Source organism: Nelumbo lutea, chromosome 3 (genome assembly GCF_056320005.1).
Source record: "Nelumbo lutea isolate HS-2025 chromosome 3, American lotus-T2T, whole genome shotgun sequence".
NCBI lineage: Eukaryota > Viridiplantae > Streptophyta > Magnoliopsida > Proteales > Nelumbonaceae > Nelumbo > Nelumbo lutea.
Genome location: NC_142686.1, coordinates 5,703,272 through 5,722,813, shown reverse-complemented (window position 1 = coordinate 5,722,813; position 19,542 = coordinate 5,703,272). Strand labels below are relative to the sequence as shown.

Genomic DNA, 19,542 nt, shown 5'->3' with positions numbered 1-19,542 from the left:
GCCTCTAGCTGGTTCTAGCATTGGCTTGGTATCGAATCCGGTATAGTGTGATACTAGGAATAGCAACGGGGTGAGGCGGTGTTGGATTTTGTATGGCCCCGTTGTCTTCAACCCCGAACTTAAATACACTTCCCGGAATTCCATTAGAGCTAGAAATTTCAACTCCATCTCTTTACTCATGGGAAATGGGGATCTCTGAATTTGTCCGGCACCACCATAATCATTCTTATTTGCAAATTTATTTTTTATTTTTTGAAACCTACCTCCTACAGCTATATATATGTAGACATTTTCGGGGCTGGGTCGGGGTAGGATGGACAAATACCATTTTGGTAGTATTTGGCTTGTGGTTCAAAATAAGTATGGTTGTTTTTTAGAACTACACCACCTCCTTTAAAAATGAAAATATAAGTTCTGAACTTAAGCATTCTGTTACGTATGGTTGCATTTTATTCATGGTTTTGTTTTTTTAATTTTATCTTATCAACTTTTCTATGTTGCTCACATGTAGAAGTAATTCATCTATCACCATTCAACTTTGATCATACAACCATTTGTTTATCATATGTTACATATATAGACATACCATTTTATAGAATATAACTTGAGATGCATAGAATCACTTGGCAATCCTAAGGCTCTTAGCCTTCTTTTTGAACCGAGTGGTCATGTTCAAAAAGCCATCTTTCATAGTGTTCACAAGATGGGGATTTGGCTGATTTTGAAACCATAATTTATTACACTTGGGATTTCCTACCCACTCTTTATCCACCGTGAATTAGAGCCACACATCTCTATTATGAATTGAGAGATGTATGACTCCAATTCACTACAGACAGAGAGTGGGTAGGAAATCTGAGCTCAATTTATTAGTTCTAGAATCAGCACAAAATGAAAACGACTTTTAAAACACTAAAACTATGTTTGGTTAGGAAAGAAAAAGTAGGGAAAGGTAAGGTAAGGAAACCTTTACAAACCTTGTATAGGTTTTAATATCTTTCCCTTCCTTTCCCTAGCTTTTCCTTCAAACCAAACAAAGACTAATTGTGTTCGTGAACTAGATGGAACATGAGCACAACTACGGAAAGATCGCTCCATTTATATTTTTATCATTTCACATGCAACCAAATGCAATTTAATTGTCATCTTCTATTTTTCTAGCCCAGATTTTGTCAAATTGTAAGCAGGAAAATTAATTTGGAATTTCCATATCTTCTTCTTACATGCATATCATTCATCTTTATTTAGGGTTCATTTGGTTTATAGGACTGGAGATTGAACTGAAATAGGTCATTCCAATTCCAATTGTTTGGTCGGGCAGAATTGAAATCCCATTCTCATTCCCGGTGGAATGACATTCCCCTATTTGAAGGAATAGCCATTCCTTCCCTCCTTTTGGAATGAAAATCCATCCCAGCTGATTTCAATTTCGATTCCGATTCCCATCTGAACCAAACAAACAGGAAAAATAGACCATTCCAATGGATTCCGATTCCAATTTCAAACAAACCGAACCAAATAAACCCTTATTAATTAATTTATATTTTTTCCCAAACTTATGCCACTTTTACCTGCCATACCATTCAGATGAGGAGGAACTCGGAATCATGCCTGATCTTGGCTTGTGTTATGTTCCCTTTTCTTGGCTCCTACAATTTCTCTCGAGATTTGTATTCAGCATTATCCCCCCACCCCCACTAAAAAAACACAGACTAGGCTTGCCAAGAGGTCAGGAATAAGTAGACCCCGTTCTGAGCCAATAATACAACATAGAACCTAGAGTCTTGTTCTGCACTCTATAAAATTCCCTTGCCATCTATTGTCAAAGTATCATGCACATCCCCTACAAAACTACTCTTATCAGTCCTGCTAGGGCACCGGAAAAGGTGTGGTACCAAACAAATTGAAAATCAACCACTAGCCATTTTCCGTCAATTTTTAAAGGAGATTTTGATTGATTGAAGTATTTTAGGTATTGGTATTGTGCTTTTCTTGTGGTACCATGAAAATTATTCCTTCATTATTATCATTCTCATCGTCCGAGCCTTATCCTAATATGGAACTACATGGTGTGGACCAAGAGAACACAGCCATACAGGCTCCTCACAGCACATCCTAATACGACACGGAGATTGTTTTTAATGCATAATGGGATGTGCTGCTCTTGCTCTTGGGGATCCAATTTCAATTCTTATTGGCTACACCATTCTATTCTGTTTAATGCCATATCCATTATAAAATTATGAGCATTGAAAAGTACTTAATCTCAAATATTTTATACTAAATTATTACAAATAAACCATACAATGAGAAACATGTATCAAATGCATCCGGGGGCATCTTTATGATGTGCTAAGTACTTACAAAATCAGTCTGTTTCTTAAATGGAGAGGAACAATGGTCCCATGTATTTGGATATATTGAGTTAAACTAGACCATCAATAGGCATTGTTGCTTCAATGAATTAGGTTTTGTTTAATTAGATTTAGGGGCTGCAACTTGGGCTGGGTTAGTCTGTATTCGACCTGATCAGATTGAAGTTTGGATAAGGGTTAACATATTGTACCAGAAAGGCTTTGACCAATCACAACCCTCCGTGAATTTTGGTGAAAATCCACTTGATTGATTCCTAATTTTATGATGCCGGCCAATTGGTTGTAAGTTTTTTCAGTATCATGTTTTTTCGGCATCATAATTAACAAATTTAAAAACTATTAAAAAATCTTAACGAAATTTGGTTTGCCTATAAAAAATAAACTATAACTTTAGCATTCCTCCAAAACATGAGGCATGGGTAAGAGGGTAAGAAAGTGAAATAATTGGGCCAACCTGAATCCAACCGGATGCCAACCAAACCCGAAGTCATTGAGTTGGAGTTACGAATAAGGTTGGGACCGAGTTTAACAATTGGGGTTGGGTCAGGGTTAGTTTAAACCAACTCGATCCGGCCTGACTTGAACCCCCAATTGGACCGGGCTTTAGTTGAACGAGATCCGTTATTAGGGGTGTCAATTGGACTGGATTTGGTCCAATCCTATCTAGTCCAATGCGAATCCATTATAAATGGACCAGGTCCAATCCAATCCAATGAATGTTTCAGACCAATTTGGACCAGTCCAATTCAATGTCTAGACCGTCCAATCTATTCAAATTCATTTTGATTTAAATTGATTTCAACTCAAAGCCAGTCCATTAATACATATATTCTTATTTTATATCAATAGACCGATATTAGCTTAATCCAACCCAATCCAATATAAATTTGTTATGGATGGACTAGGTCCAAACCAATCTAATAAATATTTTGTACCTGATTGATCCAATCCAAAACCGATCCATTGACACCCTTATCCGTTATTGCAAGCTTTGACGCTAATCCATGTATCATTTAAATGAATTCCAGGGTCAACCCAAGTAGATGTAGAAGTAGAACACATCACATTCACTTCACGTGTAGGAGAGCAAAAAAGAGGAGAGGAAAGGAAGGCTTTCCTTTCACAGGTTATATACATAAAACGTAACATAACCATCTCCTAAGTTCTGATCAATTCTGACAGCGAAACAAACCTATGAACTCTCTAGTTACATATAAACATATTTATACATAAGATTCAGATCGCCCATCAGATTAGAGTCCGGATCTCTTGTCTATATTTATCGCAGCCATACATGAAAAATATCTCATTCTCTGCATAGTGAGTAAACGTGGGCAGGTGATATTGACCATCACCACCGCACCACAAAACACGATCCGTCCAAAACGAAAGAAGCTATCTGCTTGTCTTTTTCTTTTAGGCGGAAGCGACGAATACACAGTTGCCACCTGGCAAATATAGGGTGTATTGCATCTCCGCCGCTCCTCTGCACCATGATGTTCATCATCGTCATCATTGCGAGGGAATCAACCTTCAGTCTTCACGTCTTCACCGCCTAACCCCTCACGTGCAACGAAGATGGCAAACTTTTATTAATTATTTAACGGGGAAGGAAAAAAAAAACAAAAAACGCGACGTAATTATAAATCTGTCCGTTAATAGACAAAAGAGTCAGGGATAATAATGTGGTTATTACGGAATACAATCTCAGTGGCATTAACGTAAATTTTCCTTCAATTTATCGAACAAACAAACCATTTCGCAGCAGAGCAACTGAGGAAGAATGAAAGCTTGCTGTGGAGGAAACCAGCAAATCTCGAAGGGTCAGTTATTTTGTCATCCGTTTGTTCTATCTTTAAACTCTTCGGTCCAAGGGAGGTAGCCTCTTCAAAGGATTAGGGTTTCCGCTACTTGATCTATCTCTCTCTCTCCGATCTACTAGTCGTTTACCCACCAATTCACCGAGTGCTACAGATCCGATGAGTACTTGAATCTGCATTTGCCACGTATTAGAATTGGGAGCTTAACTTGTCTCTGCTAGAAATCTTCTCGAAATTCGAGATCTCAATCTTACAGGGCGAGCTCAACCAACAATCATCTGTTCCACGATCTTTGACTTGGACGGCGGTAAGACCACGACGATACTGCTAATGCTTTCAAGAGAAAATTCTATTAATAACCTACATCTAGATATCTTCTTAGTCGGTGTTTCTGGTTTCTTTGGGTTTTAAAACTCAAAAGACATGTGAGAGAACGGAGGTTATATATTTGCAGGGTTTAGATTTTGGAGTTTCAAGGCTTTGAGTCCATATGCAAGCAACTGGTGTATCCCTCACTAAGCTGGATGAGAGAATTTAACTTTTAAGAGGTTGCTGAATTTAGATAGAGTGGGGCTTACCTTCTTCATGTCTTGGGTTAGTATTGGGATCTCTGCCCGCTAAATTCTAGGGTTTCGTTACTTCTGACTTCTGAGATATCAGGGCCAGGGGTTTGTTACTACAAACAAGCTATGTAATTCTTCGCTTTTGTGGAGAAACAACTGCTCGGCATTGTTATTCTGCCTTCCCAATTCAAGCAGCAGGGCAGTTCGGTCTCATTTCCTTTTCACTGAGGCTAAATCTTTGGTTCCTTGCGGTCAGATGAAACTTTGCGCCCTTGAGAATATTTGAGCATTGAATTCATTTTAACAACCATGCTTGAAGGGAACCTCGTTTGTTTGCTATTGGATTCCCGAAAAGGTTTTAATTGGGTTTCCTGTATGACGATACCATCGAGGTCAGTCACATAGAAATAATAGTTTACTTCAGCAATTTCCTACCGGACTTGAACATAATCCATGTTCTTGTCATCTAATGTCGCTGGACATGGTTTTAGTTTTTTCTGTAAGGACCATGTTCTGAGTCGCGTTTTCACCGCTGTGCCTGAGCAGTATGTACATTATAAAATTGTTGGGAGAACGAGGGCTTGATTATTGCCTAGAATGGAAAAGTTAGAGTGAGATTTGTGGAAGACTTGGTTGCTGAAGATGCCTCCTTCTCCAGCATTGAGATTCTCTCCTGGAAGGGAGCTCAGAGCAGAGACTCACAAGAGAGGACGCAGTCTTGAGAGCGGATTGCTCCTTAGAGAAAAGGATGATAACCTTGCTTTGTTCAACGAGATGCAAGCCAGAGAGAAGGACAATTTTTTGCTTCAGTCTTCCGATGATCTTGATGACTGCTTCTGTAATTCCAAAACCTAACCTCCATCTTAGTTTCAATGCTTGGCTTACCTCTTTTTTTTTTTTTTTCCTGCTTTGTTTAATGGCACATCTCTGTGATCCTGATGCTGCTGATAATACTGACCTTTCATTTTTTTTTTAAATTCTTCTTCTGTTCTTCACAGCATCAAAATTGAGATACTTCTCAGATTTCAAGCTATGCATCTCCATTCCAGTTCGAGGAGAGAGTAGTGACCTGCTTAATGCAGATGGCAATAAAAACGATTATGACTGGTGGGTTGCATTCCTACTATTTTGGTCCTCTAATCATACTGTGAAACATCTGTCTATTGTACAATAATTTACAAACTTGCTCATAGTTCCCAATTAAACATAACAGAACAAAGAGAAATTTAATGGTGCTTAGCCTTTTTCAAAGGTTCCTGATTCAGTGTCAACAGTCTGCTACAATGTTTCTTTTTTTTTTTTTTTTTTTTTTGCTAATTTCCTATTTTGTTCAATTTGAAATGATTTTTTTCACTTCCACCAGTAATATTCCATTCATTGTACTGATGAAATTTTTGGTCTTTGGTGTTGTTGATTGAACTGAAGGTTATTAACTCCTCCTGACACTCCTCTTTTCCCTTCGCTGGATGATGAGACTCCACCAGTTAATATTGCTCCAAGGGGCAGACCTCGAAGTCAGCCCATTTCCATCTCAAGATCAAACACGGTGTGTTATTAGATGTCTTTATTGGAACATATTCGTGCCATTCCTCCTTTCTTGTCTATATTCTCCAAATAAATGCTACAAAGTTCAGATTCTGCATTATTTTTTTGCTGACATTGGTTATGCATATCTGCATGTAGATGGAGAAAAGTTACAGGAACAGTAGAAGTAGTGCAAGTCCACATCGGCTAAGCCCATCCCCTCGGTCCAGCAATGGAACATTTCAGTCAAGAGGAAGGCCTTCTTCAGCTCCTCATTCTAGTCCAACTCCTGGTTTACGGCAATCTACACCATTGCAGAGACCATCCACTCCCCCAAATAAGCCTGCAACAGCTGCACCCAGGTCTTGTACTCCGACTCCCCGGAGGATGAGTACAGGATCAACTGGTATTATGGTTTCATCTGGGAGAAGGGGAACCTCTCCTGTGAAGTCTAGTCATGGGAATTCTGCCTCACCGAAAACGCGGGCATGGCAAGCAAATATCCCTGGTTTTTCCTCAGATGCACCTCCAAATCTTCGTACTTCTCTAGCTGATCGGCCAGCATCATATGTGAGAGGGTCTTCACCAGCATCCAGGATTGGGAGCGATGCCTCCTCAAAATTTAGGAGGCAGTCAATGTCACCAACTGCTTCTAGAAGTGTTAGTTCATCACATAGTCACGATCGCGATCGATTCAGCTCTCAGAGTAAGGGTTCTGTAGCATCATCTGGTGATGATGATATAGACTCTTTACAGTCTGTCCCTATGGGCATCGCGAACCACTCAGCTATTAGGAAGATTGGGGCATTTCCAAGTAGCAGAGGTCCAGCATTTTCAAAGAAGCCATCCAGAACGATTTCCTCAAGTTCTGCCCCAAAAAGATCATTTGATTCTGCACTTCGACAAATGGTATGTTGCTTATTGTCCAATTCATTTTAATCATGCAAACAATATCTCTTATTGCCAAATTTGAGCAGGTAAGAAATTTAGCAGATGGCAAAAAAATTTGCCCCATTTAGTTGATTTCTCAAAGAGTGGCCAAATTAGGACTTAAGACACTGGCTGGTTCCACCTAGCATCGCTTGAGTGGCTTCTTGTTTTTTACTTGTTTACTATAAAGCTCATGCTAGACCTTTTATTATCTAATTTTAATACATGGAGCAATAATTTGTTTCTCAATAAGGTTAGTTAATGTAAGTTCATTCAGATTTCCTTTTTCTGTAGTCTTGGAAAATTAATAGAATTAAGCTCAACATATATTGGGATAAGGAACTATAAAGGAAGAAAAGGAACAAACTAAACCATACTATTAAAAGGTTATATTTGTTGTTCCGTCTCCTTCTGAACTGTTTTGTTTCTGTGGGGCTGTTCGATAATGGCTGAAGTGGCCGAATGGGATGACTTATTGCTTTGAGTCATTAAGTAGGTTTGAGTAACTTAATGGCCAAATGACATGTTGGGTTAATTACTATACCCCCTAAATACTTTTGTTTGATCTTCTAACAAAACAATAAGCCACTCAGGTCAATTACTTCATTTTGTTATCAAATGGCATCTGAACCTTCCATTTATTTGATTGGCTCAATCTGGTTGGTTTCTACCTGCAAGAAAAACGAAGTTCATTATGCAGTTAATTATATTATCAATATTGTTCACATTAAGCCTTTTCTTTTTCTTATTCTTTTTGTTCTTTTCTACTTGTTTTATGATGATGGTATCATTATCATCCAAGCCTTATCCCAACCATATGGAGGCTACATGAATCCTGTCTCACCATTCTGTTCTGTTAATGCCATATCCATTGTTAAATTATGGGTGTTTAAACCATTCTTACTACTTTGATCCATGCCCTTTTAGGTCTACTCCTAGCCCTTCTAGCTCCTTCAACTTGCAACATCACTTCTTTGACTCAAGCTATGGTAGGGATATAAATTTGATGTTTGTACAACACAGGCTACTTTTTGACTGAAGTTATGGGCATTAATCTTTATTTGTAGACAAGAATCTTAATGAAACCAAATATTTACCAATGCAGGATTACTTTAGTACAGAAAATTATGGTTTGGCCTCACATTCTTTATCTTTTTATGTATAATGTAGGATCATCGAAAATACCCTCAGAATATGTTCAGGCCACTCTTGTCCAGTGTTCCCAGTACCACCTTCTATGTTGGGAAATCAAACTCTGTACATCAGCCTATGATCTCTAGAAACTCCTCAATCACAACTAGCAGTAATGCAAGCTCTGAACAAGGGACCAGTATTGCACCTGATATTGAGGGTACTGACCATGACCATGACCGGGATGATATAGCAAGTGAATTGGGAAATTCCCTGTATCCTGATGCCCAAGAAGAAGTATTTGTCTTTGATAAGGTGGATGAGATAAATGAAGATGTTGAACATGAAACCATTGATGGAAAAACTAACACCAAGCAAGCTGACTTCGATAGAGGCACTACCCTTGAAGTACAATCAGGTGAATCAGAACATTTTAGCAGTTCTAATGCTGCTACTGCAATTGCCTCAACTAATTCTGAACCTATCAATGCTGAGAGTGATCCCTTAGAAGTTGATTGTCATGAAAATTTGTTATTGTGTTCCATATGTGGAAGCAAATTTCGCTTCGTTGAGTCTATGGAAGGGAAAGATGGTCTTTGTCCAGATTGCAGTGAGCAAACTAGATCTTGTACTCTGGCCATTCCCAAAAACACAAAATTTGTCTCTCAAAATACTGTTACGGTTCAGTCTGAGATGAATGTGGGAGAAAATAAATCCTTTCATGAAGTGAAGTTGGAAAAAGAAGTGCCAGAATTTCAAGAAAGTCCTACCAGGTGTGGAACCATGGCTGTTCAGTGTGAAAATAATATCTTACGAGACAAAAGTTGCAATTTTGATCAATCTCAGAGTTGCTTGCCAGACAATTCTATTCCAAGATCAATCATGGTAATGGAGGAAGGGAAGCAGCATTCCATAAATCAGCAGGTGGTTGATCAGACAACAGTTGTTTCCTGCCAATCTAATAGTGACACTGCAGACAGGCAATTTCAGTATTCCAGTAACCATTCCGAAGTAGTTGCTGAGATGCCAGTTGGTTCCAGCCAGTCCAACGGTGACATTGTAAACCGGCAGTTGCAGTCTTTTAATAACCATGCAAGCTTAAAAGTTGATGTTTCAGAGGGTGCAGGTATCTCTGTACTGCTGAAAAGATCTAGTAGTAGCAAGTGGCCTGTTGTTCAAGGGAGGTCCTTCACTGCTACTAATATACTGTATGATGACCCCTCCTATGCAAGAGAGAGTGTCAACAGTATGAGGAGCTCAATTGGGCATGGCAGTGCTTCAGCATCATCATCTGTTGATTGGAGCTCAAGCAGACAAACAGAGGCTCGTGTCCATAGGCAGTTAAGTGGCAGGAAGGCTGACCTGGAAAATTCAAGGCACGATTTAAACCTGAAACCTCACAGTACTGGATCCTCTTCTTCTGGAATCTCAAGCCATGCACATCAAAATGCATTCATTGCCAAGAGCACAAGTGAAGAAACTTCTGACATGTCTGTTGGTAATATGGAATACGAAGCTGTTGAGGAGATGCCACTAGTTTCTGATGAGGAACACACAGATTTAAAAAATGCAGAACTAGAGACTCTGGATTCATCTGTTGTCAGGCCATCTTATTTTGAGGATAATAAGATTGAGTGCACAGAAAGTTGCAGAACGGAGGATGTTTCTGCCTCAGAATTATCAAGCTGTACACTGGGCATTAGATTGGAGGATACTTCAATAGCAGCATGTCCAATTGATGAAGACTGTGTTTCATCTGGGATTGTTGATGACTTCCCAAACAAAACAAGAAGCGTCTCAGATATAGATGCACTAGCTATCACTCCAGATTCCTCTTTCGGAAAGGAGAATGATATGCTGAACAGTGTCTGTAGCATTGATGATGTTGATGCTTCTGGTGATAATTCTCTAGTTACCATATCAGGAGAACTAGAAAATGGCCGCACACAAAATGATGATGTTGTCTCTCCAAATATGAAGAGCACCATTGATGAATCCTTGGAGCATCCACTTGCCGTAATGTTAGAGGAGGACAAACCCAATATGTCAGATCATTGCCATGGCATTCTTGGTATGAATTTCTTGCATGTTCAGCTTTTTTGACCTATGTAGTCTTCCTTGTAATTAACTCGATACCATTATTGTGCTTTTCTGTTTTATGTTTCTGAATTGGTCATGATGCTGATGTTTGAATTAATCCGTTGTTTGCCATACCTTGATGATGGAAAATCAGTTGGCAACTTTTTTGTCTGCTTCTTTTATGATATCCATGTTGTTGAGATTCTTCACATGCAAAATATATATTTGGGAATCCATTTCATTTCAGACCTTTCTTTATTGGTAAAAGAATATTTTATTGATAGATAATGGCAAAACAAAAAAGAAATAGAAAGCTAACATCAGGACATGTTTTTTTGGTAGTAAAATAAATTTTATTAAAAAAAAGAAGGAACACAAGGGTGACCAGAAGTCACCCGATAGAGAAAAGAGACAAGAAAAGCCAAAAACCCTCCCAACTCTCATCTACTCAAAACCCCACCATACAAGGGATAGATATCATATACCAATTTACCGACCAAAACCGACAAACGAAAGCACCAAAAAACACAACTATAACCCATATAGGAAAAAAAAGGCCATTACCAAATGTTTATTCTAGCTATCCAAAGTCCTGGGAGGGGTGGACTGGATATGGACCTAAATTTTGGCATTTTTAACTAGATGGGAGGTTTAGGCATTTGTAGAGATTGATTTACTGGACTCTCAATTGTTTTGACCTTTCAAACCCCAAAGTAAAGAAACCAAAATTAGGGAATAAGGAGCTGTCTCAAAAAGGTCATTCATATCAATTCAGTCAGAGCTTTGAATTGCCAATCAATGTTAACTTACATATTATATTTATCACTTTTTGTGATGTTAATTGGCATTATTGTCTGATTGAGAACAGTTTCTTGCCTTCTTGTTGATTTATACTTTGTAACACTTCCATGCTTTTTAGTTTAGCAAGGTAAGGCTTTGGTATTTCTTCCATTCATGTACATATACTATGGACTTGACAAATCCTTCTAACCTGGGAAAACTGTTCTTTCACCATTGCTTGGTCAAATGGTGAAATCTCCAGCTGACAAACATGAGAATGGGGTTCACGTCTGAGAACAGCTATTTCAATTTAAAGAAAAAAGAAAAAAAAGGCCAAATGTCAGGTTGGCATCCAGTCGACCCCTCCCATGACCCCAGATAACTCAGACCAACATTGGGTAATGGTCTTTCGTATCTTTTCTGAAATAATAGTAGGGGTCTCAGTGACATGCTGCAAACAAAAAGCTATGCACATATGGATTCATTGTCAGCCACAAAGTTAACCCTTAAGGTGGTGAAGCAATATCTAATATATGAAATCACCATGGTTAAGAATATGGTTGATGGATTTTGCTTTCAGCTCTTCGTATGAAGCACAAATTTGAGATTATTTTCCTTGTATATTAAATGAACCATCCTGATTATATTGCCCAAGGAATATTATCCACCAAAAAGAAAAAGAAAAATGACAGTTTTGGGGGATCGAAAGACCTCCATATGAACTTTTAAGGAAATATTTTCCTCTACTTGAGCAAGAGTAAGAAGAATTTCCTTTTGCCCCCCCCCCCCCTCTGCAATTCCTTTACCCCGTAGCTCAGGCTTCTGGTCAGACCATAATAGCTCTTGAACCCATGTATGATGGAAGACAAACTCAGGTTTAAGTTCTAAACTACCCAAATAAGTCTCATTCTAGTAGGGGTTTTAAACAAAATCCCACTGAAAAAAAAAATTGGAAATAGATGACATTACAGAACTAGATCAAAGTCAAATTAATTCAAATTGCAAGAATCAGAAAAAAGTGTAAGATTCATGAATAAAATAGTAAGGCATTCTTTTCTTTTTCAAAAATGATCCAATCATAAGATTCAACTAGGAACCCTTGGAGTTGACAACTATTATTTACTATAAAAAATAAATAAAACTCTATTGATCTAACAGAGAGATTCACCTCCCAGATTTGAACTTCTTATTAATAATTTCACGTGCATCCCTCAGGAATTTATTTTGGCATTTTTTGCCCTCTCCTACCCCCACTGAAAAGCATTCATGCTTTGCTGTCCTTTATTTTCTTTCTTTTACAGGCATGTGTTTAGCTTGCTGAAAATTTGGTCGGGTTTCAGTTTCATTTAGTGTGAACAGAATCAAAACCATGTGATTTTGGTTTGAGGCTTTCTGGATGAAATTTGAAATTTGTCTATTAAGTTTTTGTGGTGTGATTTTGGGGAAATAGTCAAATTTAATAGAAAAATAAAAAAAAAAGATATACATATTTAAGTATAAATGTGTATATACATTAAAAGAAAAAGTCCTTCCAAGTCACCAAAAAATAACTTCTCAAAAAATTCTAATTGACAAAAAATAGAACACCCCAGAATTACAAAATTGTCACTGGTGAGGGAGTCGGGGGAATTTTTTTTTCTTCTGTTTCTTTATCTTTTTCTATTTCTTCATCAAAATGTATATTCAAAACTGTGCTTTTGCTCCATCTATGCTCCAAAACCATGAAGCTTTTCAAATTTGAGGCTCTATTGATTTGATTGCACTTCAGCCCCATTTTGTGATCAGGTTATTACTTTACGGCTACATCAAGTGTAAAATCGTAAATATAGGTTTATAATTAATTTAGATGTGTTGGTGTGATTGTAAAACTCTTTGTTTGTGGTAAGATCAGTTGAAGTCACTCTTACCTCTCTATTATCATAGATTGTTTGTTAAAGAATGAATGATGGAGTTTGTCTAACCCTTTACTTGATGCATGCCATCTGAAAAATGGAAAGGAAAAAAAAAATCTTAGCTTTCATATGGAACAGTAAAGTTTTATGTATATTGATCGACTATTGCTTCACTTCTGACAGAAGAATCAACAATAACAGTGGAGGGTCCAGGTGGTCACAAAAAGAGGAGCTTAACATTGGATGAAGCAACCGACGCCATACTCTTCTGCAGCTCCATTGTGCATAATCTGGCTCACCAGGCTGCCAGCATTGCAATGGAAAAGGAGAACTCAGTTCCCCTCGAATGTTCCCGCCCAACGGTTACCATCTTAGGAAAATCCAGTTCTGACACCAAGGGTACTCGTGCTAGGACTGGCAGTAAACGCACACCAAAATCCCAGAAAACCAGACATAGGCGGGTGGAATCAGACATGGAGACATCTCCAGGAAAAGTTAAGACTGATGTAAAAGCCCATGAATCCCGGATTCATGGTGCCGAGTTTCCAAACAAGGTTGACAGCACAAAACCTCCAAAGCTAGAATCCAAGTGCAATTGCACGGTGATGTGATTGAGAACCGTCCATAGTGTTCTACTCTCTCTCCTCCCCTTCGGCCTATGTGATGGTGCTAATGTTTGTATGTTGTAGATTTTTTACACGTTTTGTGGGGCAATTTACCCAGGATGCCCCATCAGTTTCTTTCTGTTTGTTCTCATTTATTTGTAAGAAAACACCACATCATGCTGGTGATATAATCATGTAAAGCTTTTATTTGTCTTTGGGGTGAATATCACTACAGGAATAGAGGTTTGTTTTTTTTTCCCCTCACATTACCGGATTGTTTTTTGGGTCCCCCCCCCCCCCCCTCTTTATCACACTTCTCTTAACAACTGGGAACAAGTTTCATGGCATTCTTTTATTACTTCATTATTTTGAGTTTTGATCCACGATGCAAATTTTGGGGCACTGGACTTTTACCATCTGTTTATTTGCGGTGTAATTTCATTATAGAATGGTCTTATTGTAGAGATCACAGTGCCCCACATGCACATCTCTCCCGTACTTAATATCTCCCAATGAATGACAATATATACGTTGGGAGATTTGGGAAGTTGGTGTGAGGATCATTTTGTGGGGAGCAAATCCTATTTCATAGCGAAATTCTTAACATAAACTGAAGTTGGCACTAAAGAGGTGAAGATATATCTTTCCCACAAGAGCCCAATACATGGAATGTGTAGAAATTATTTGTTCTGTTTATTTGATACAAACCTGAAACAGTCTGATACATTTGATAAAACTATTAACTTTAGCAATAACAAGATGTGAACCTAATTACTAGATTTTAATGGTTGTAAGTTCACCAATAGGCTACACCTATTTGATTCTTATGATTTATACATTTTTAATTTTAAGTAAAATTTTTCTTTTCTTAGTGGATGTTTATTAATAAATGTTAAAATTAATTATTAAATTTTATATACTAATAAATATTAAGATCATTTATATTGGTTATTTGAAAATTGATATATGTTCACATTTTAGTTTTTTTTTTTTTTGTTTTACACGTTTTATTTATTCCATCATTTTTCAATGGTTACTAATTGTGTACTGATACCTCACATTTTACATTTAAATGGCTTATTTACAATCATATAAAACTTGTAATTATTGTTAGTAATATATTCTTTTAGGATTTATTTGAGTTTTCCTAGCATATTTATAGGGGTGCAAATTGAACAATCCCAACTTGAGCCTGAACCGATCAAGAAATCAGGCTTTTTTATTTTTTGGGCCTAACCCTTGGGTAACCCGAACCTTGCCCAACTATACACACACACATATATATATATATTACATACACATTTATCTACATACATAGATATTTGAGTATATATAGTTTTAGAGTAATATATTGAATAACCTAAACCCGGCCTAAGCCCAAACCCAACTTAAATGCATCAAATTACAATGCAGAGTAATTTGGATCGGAAAAATTAGGCTTGACCTCGGGCTCCGTACGGATATACACGTTATGTGCCAATAATTTGAACCTTGCGTGTAGGCGGGGAAGGGAAAAATGAGTGGACCGGATCAACTGTTGGATCGGAATAAACTTTGGTGTGGGCCAGTTGCTTGCTGAATGCTGAGAGGAGTGGACTACAACCCCGTGGCCCTGGTCAGTGGTCACTGCTTCATGCTCATTCAACAAAAACAAACTCTCCTCCGAAAACTTTGTATATCGTTAGAGAACCAGTCTTCCTCTCTCTCTCTCTCTCTCTCTCTCTCTCTCTCTCTCTCTCTCTCTCTCTCTCTCTGTATAAAAGAGACAATCAAAACGAGATTGCTAAAGAAGAGGAGTTAAGGAAGCAGATAGAATGAGAATACAGGAAAGAGGCCAAAAAAGCTAGACCTGGATTGGATCTATAAAGAAAGACAGATTGCTGATTTGGAGCTTGGAGAATAACGACATTGGATGGTTGATATGGCTGCTTCATCAACGTCGCTGACCCAAAACTCTTCTCCAATTCCTCCTTCACCTTCCTATTCTTCTTCCTCCATCATTACTAATTACCCTCTCATTTCTGCTATCGTTGCATTTATTATCGCGCAAGCCTGCAAGTTCTTACTTATCTGGTATCTCTCTCTCTCTCTCTCTCTCTCTCTCTCTCTCTCTCTCTCTCTCTCTCTCTCTCTCTCTCTCTCTCTCTCTCTCTCTCTCTCATTCTTTCTTTGACTTGCTTTCGTAATCTGTAGATGATCATGGATGGTTGAAAATCTATTTATTATGTGAACATCTTCTTTTTATAATTCTTCTCTTTATCGTTTCAATTTTTCTTGCAAGTATCGATTGGATTTGCAGTACAACAGTTTAATATCTGCATGAAAGTGCCGCACTAACAATGAAACAGAGGCTTGATGAAACTTTCTTGTTATTCAATCCTTTAACAAGATCAATAACATAATGTAGCATTTCCTCCTAATATTTGGTTTGTGCTCGTCTGCGTTACCTTCATTAGCGACTCAATCTCCAAATAAGTTATTGCAGTTGCATAGACATAGTTGGATTCCACAAAATGTTATCGAGCTTTCTGTGTCTTGGCAACACCTCATCCTAAATTTAATCAATCAATGTTTATAAGTACAATCTGCTTCACCAGAAAGAGTGATCGTCCTGTTGGGCGTTGACAACTGCATTGAGATCCAAGAAGTTTTATGATATTGTTTCTTTTATCTTTCAGTATTTAGCTAGTTAAAATTTTCTAATCTAAGTTTACAGTGATTTGCAAATGCCACGAGCAGAAATGCTCTTGATTCAGGTTATTAGGTGTAAGAATCTTTGTTTTTAATTTGACTAACGGCTTGCAAAGTTTATAATGGTGATTGTTACCAAAATTGTTCACACAAAATCAAAAGAAACATTTAGGGTTCCTGGCACATTGGGAAATTCAGTAGTGAAGAACCAAATACGCATTTCATCATCATGCCATTTGGACATGATGTGATGCTGCATATATCTTGTATGCCTGTACATGCATCAATGGAATGTTCGAACTCTCTGTCCCGTGATCTTCTAACATCAGTACTTTAACTCAATTTCTCCTAAGAGTTATAAACTTTCATTAGATTTGCAGGTACACAGAAAGACGATGGGATGCTAAACAACTCGTAGGCTCTGGTGGGATGCCATCTTCACATTCTTCTACGGTCACTGCTCTTGCTATAGCTATTGGGATCCAAGATGGCTTTGGAGGACCATTGTTTGCAACCGCAATGATCTTAGCATGTGTTGTATGATCCTCACCCTGTCTTGCAAAGAAGCTTTTATTTCAAAAAAGAAAGGAAAAGTGCATATTATCCATTACATATAATGAAATCAACTAGACTATTGATATATTTATTTAGTATCTAGTTTACTTTTTATTTCAACTTATGCGACATAGACTTTTACTGATTCATAATAGATTATGTGTTGCAAGGTGACTCTCTGCTTTCCAATTTAGTCTTATTACTATACAATTTTATCATTCATGTCATGCATCAAAGAGCAACTACAAAGTCTTTAGGTCTTGACTTTTATATCAATGCAATCTTGAAATTCCACCAAAATACTAAAGGATTTGCATTTGGTTAAAATTGGTCAAGATTTTCAAATTTGTCAATAATTGAAATAGAATCCTAAGATTCTATAAGTTCCACTGAGACTTAGATCCCATGTGCACCTAATCTTTTATGTATTGGTTTGATTCAATAATCTGTACTAGATTCTTTTGTTTACCTTATTCATAGTTCTGGTCCTTGAACAATTTAATCAAAGTTGTTGAGGCATTTACATTCCCATATAGTTGGGATAAGGCTTGGGTGATGATGGCTTTGAGGCTTTTACATCTCAGTTTTGAGGATTCATCTTCCTTGGCTCTAAATTGTGCCTATTTTATTTGAATGCGTTCAATGATATAGGCAGTGTGTTAAAAAAAATGTAGGTAGGTTTTAGTAAATTCATGAAACTACAAGGGGTGTTTTAGTAAATGTTCCTTAATAAAAAATAGTTGATTCTCATTAAGAGAGGTGCTTAAATTTTAAATCTTTTTAGTACTTTTGATTTCTTTGGTTATTAAGGTTGTTTGGACCCATACTTATGCTAACTGATATAGTAAATGCCTTTGCAAACTTAGGGAATCCATTTTCAGTAACACCAATTCTGCATCTATGGAATTAAAACTGTTTAATTTATAATTTTTACTGAATTAATTTCAAAGGCGTGGAAACAAAGTTGGCTTTCAGTAACACCAATTCTGCATCTTACATTTTTTGAACAGCCTTAAAAGCAATCTTTTAATGTCTCACAACTTAGTGCCTTTGTAGGAGGTTTCTCATGAAGGCATTTTTTGGCAGGTGATGTGTGATGCATCTGGTGTTAGGTTGCATGCTGGACGCCAAGCTGAGGTATGGCATGCAATGGTTTTCTCTTGATTGTGGTTGCTCTAGCTCCCAGGTTTATCACATTTTTTTTATTCCTTGTTAGTGTAAAAAATATCTGAAGAATCAGTGTGACTGCTCATTTTCATTGAATTATTTGGGAACTCGGATGATTTTGTATGTTATGATCATGTTCAAAGTGGGTATTCTGCAGGTGCTCAATCAAATTGTATATGAACTTCCAGCTGAACATCCATTGGCTGACACCAGACCATTGCGTGAACTTCTTGGTCATACCCCTCCTCAGGTTTGGTTGAGTCCCTTAAAATTGTTTACAAAATGATAACAAATGGCATATTTAATAGTATTAGAAGCATACTATAAAAGTAACATCAAATTTTTGTGATTTGATTACTGTGCTAACAAAATTTGTACTCTGTAATTATACTGTAATACAAAGACCTGTATAATTGTCAAAGTGCAAGTGTCTCTCTGGCATAATCTTCATTCTAACCGTTAAGTTTTACTCTGCTCTAGGCTTACAATTTGAAGGGTGAAGAAACCAAGTGGTACTTCATAAACTGAAAGAACTCCATTGAAAATCTGTTTTTCCTTAAAGAAAGGAAATAAGGAAAGACTTAACCATTAAAACGGTGATCCCATCATCATGATATCCTCAAAAGGATGGATTGTATTTTAAGTGATTGCTATTGTGATTGAAAAATATCAGTAATACATGACAATATAAATTTCCCTATCGTGTTCAAAAAATATCAGTAATATGGTGATTGCATCATTTTGCATATCAAACCACCATGAACACTTGACTCCACTGCCACCCTACCACCCTAAAAGACAATGAAAAGTAAAATAAAAAGAAAGAAATTACCAAAAATAAATCTCTAAAAACCCTTCATCAGGGACCATTTCTACAAGGACTCATAAACATACTCAATCTTTTTTGAGTCCATAGTTATTGTGAGGTCTCTAGTTCATGAGGTCAGTTTCCAGGGAAACAAATTTTGTGCTTTGCAGGTTATTGCTGGTGCCATACACTAAGAGAGCCTAATGTCTTTTCTGTTTTGCAACTTACCACAGGTTATTGCTGGTTCATTTGTGGGATGTGTCATAGCAGTTATTGGGAACTTTATCAGGAAAGCCACTGCTCAAACTTGATATGGATATCATGCAGAAGAACTTTGATCACCCTTCGCTATACAGGATAGGAAAGCTACTGGCTGACTTTTGCATAGATGGTTTACTGAATCTGAATCAAATCCATATTATCTATAGTACTGTCAGAAGTACAGAGTCCTGTTGTGGTCCATTCTTCCCAGTTGTACATTATGTGAAAATTTGCATTTAATTGGTTGTACTGATTGTTGGAATGAAATATTTGCTGTTCTACTGTCTTGTGGCAACAGGACATGTTTACCACTCTCAATTTGAATGGAGAATAATCACCCCGATGATATTATCAACCAAAA

At 37.4% G+C, this 19,542-nt stretch overlaps 2 protein-coding genes across 3 annotated transcripts; both read left to right on the top strand.

Annotated features, from left to right (window-relative positions):
• The first annotated feature begins 4,150 nt into the window (after positions 1–4,150).
• Positions 4,151–13,963, top strand: LOC148862555 (uncharacterized). Its single transcript, XM_088976568.1, has 7 exons — positions 4,151–4,502; positions 4,650–5,596; positions 5,757–5,865; positions 6,184–6,304; positions 6,442–7,191; positions 8,383–10,414; positions 13,278–13,963. Exons 2-7 carry the CDS (start codon positions 5,401–5,403, stop codon positions 13,703–13,705), a joined length of 3,636 nt encoding a protein of 1,211 aa, XP_088832694.1. The 5' UTR covers positions 4,151–4,502; positions 4,650–5,400; the 3' UTR covers positions 13,706–13,963.
• A 1,363-nt stretch (positions 13,964–15,326) lies between these two features.
• On the top strand, positions 15,327–19,542 carry LOC148862554 (uncharacterized). 2 transcript variants are annotated; one of them, XM_088975166.1, is made up of 5 exons: positions 15,327–15,772; positions 16,771–16,927; positions 18,032–18,082; positions 18,270–18,362; positions 19,154–19,542. In XM_088975166.1, exons 1-5 carry the CDS (start codon positions 15,612–15,614, stop codon positions 19,229–19,231), a joined length of 540 nt encoding a protein of 179 aa, XP_088831292.1. In that variant the 5' UTR covers positions 15,327–15,611; the 3' UTR covers positions 19,232–19,542. The 2 variants fall into 2 exon arrangements, with proteins under 2 accessions (XP_088831292.1, XP_088831293.1); XM_088975167.1 differs by having other exon boundaries at positions 15,486–15,772; positions 16,763–16,927.

What these genes read in the sequence shown, in the direction of transcription:
- LOC148862555 (XM_088976568.1), top strand. Translation starts at nt 5,401, where the DNA reads ATGCCTCCTTCTCCAGCATTGAGATTCTCTCCTGGAAGGGAGCTCAGA. An exon ending in TGATCTTGATGACTGCTTCT is followed by an intron (nt 5,597 to 5,756) that starts GTAATTCCAAAA and finishes TGTTCTTCACAG; the next exon opens with CATCAAAATTGAGATACTTC. An exon ending in TCATTGCCATGGCATTCTTG is followed by an intron (nt 10,415 to 13,277) that starts GTATGAATTTCT and finishes CACTTCTGACAG; the next exon opens with AAGAATCAACAATAACAGTG.
- LOC148862554 (XM_088975166.1), top strand. Translation starts at nt 15,612, where the DNA reads ATGGTTGATATGGCTGCTTCATCAACGTCGCTGACCCAAAACTCTTCT. An exon ending in CAATGATCTTAGCATGTGTT is followed by an intron (nt 16,928 to 18,031) that starts GTATGATCCTCA and finishes ATTTTTTGGCAG; the next exon opens with GTGATGTGTGATGCATCTGG. An exon ending in TTGGTCATACCCCTCCTCAG is followed by an intron (nt 18,363 to 19,153) that starts GTTTGGTTGAGT and finishes AACTTACCACAG; the next exon opens with GTTATTGCTGGTTCATTTGT.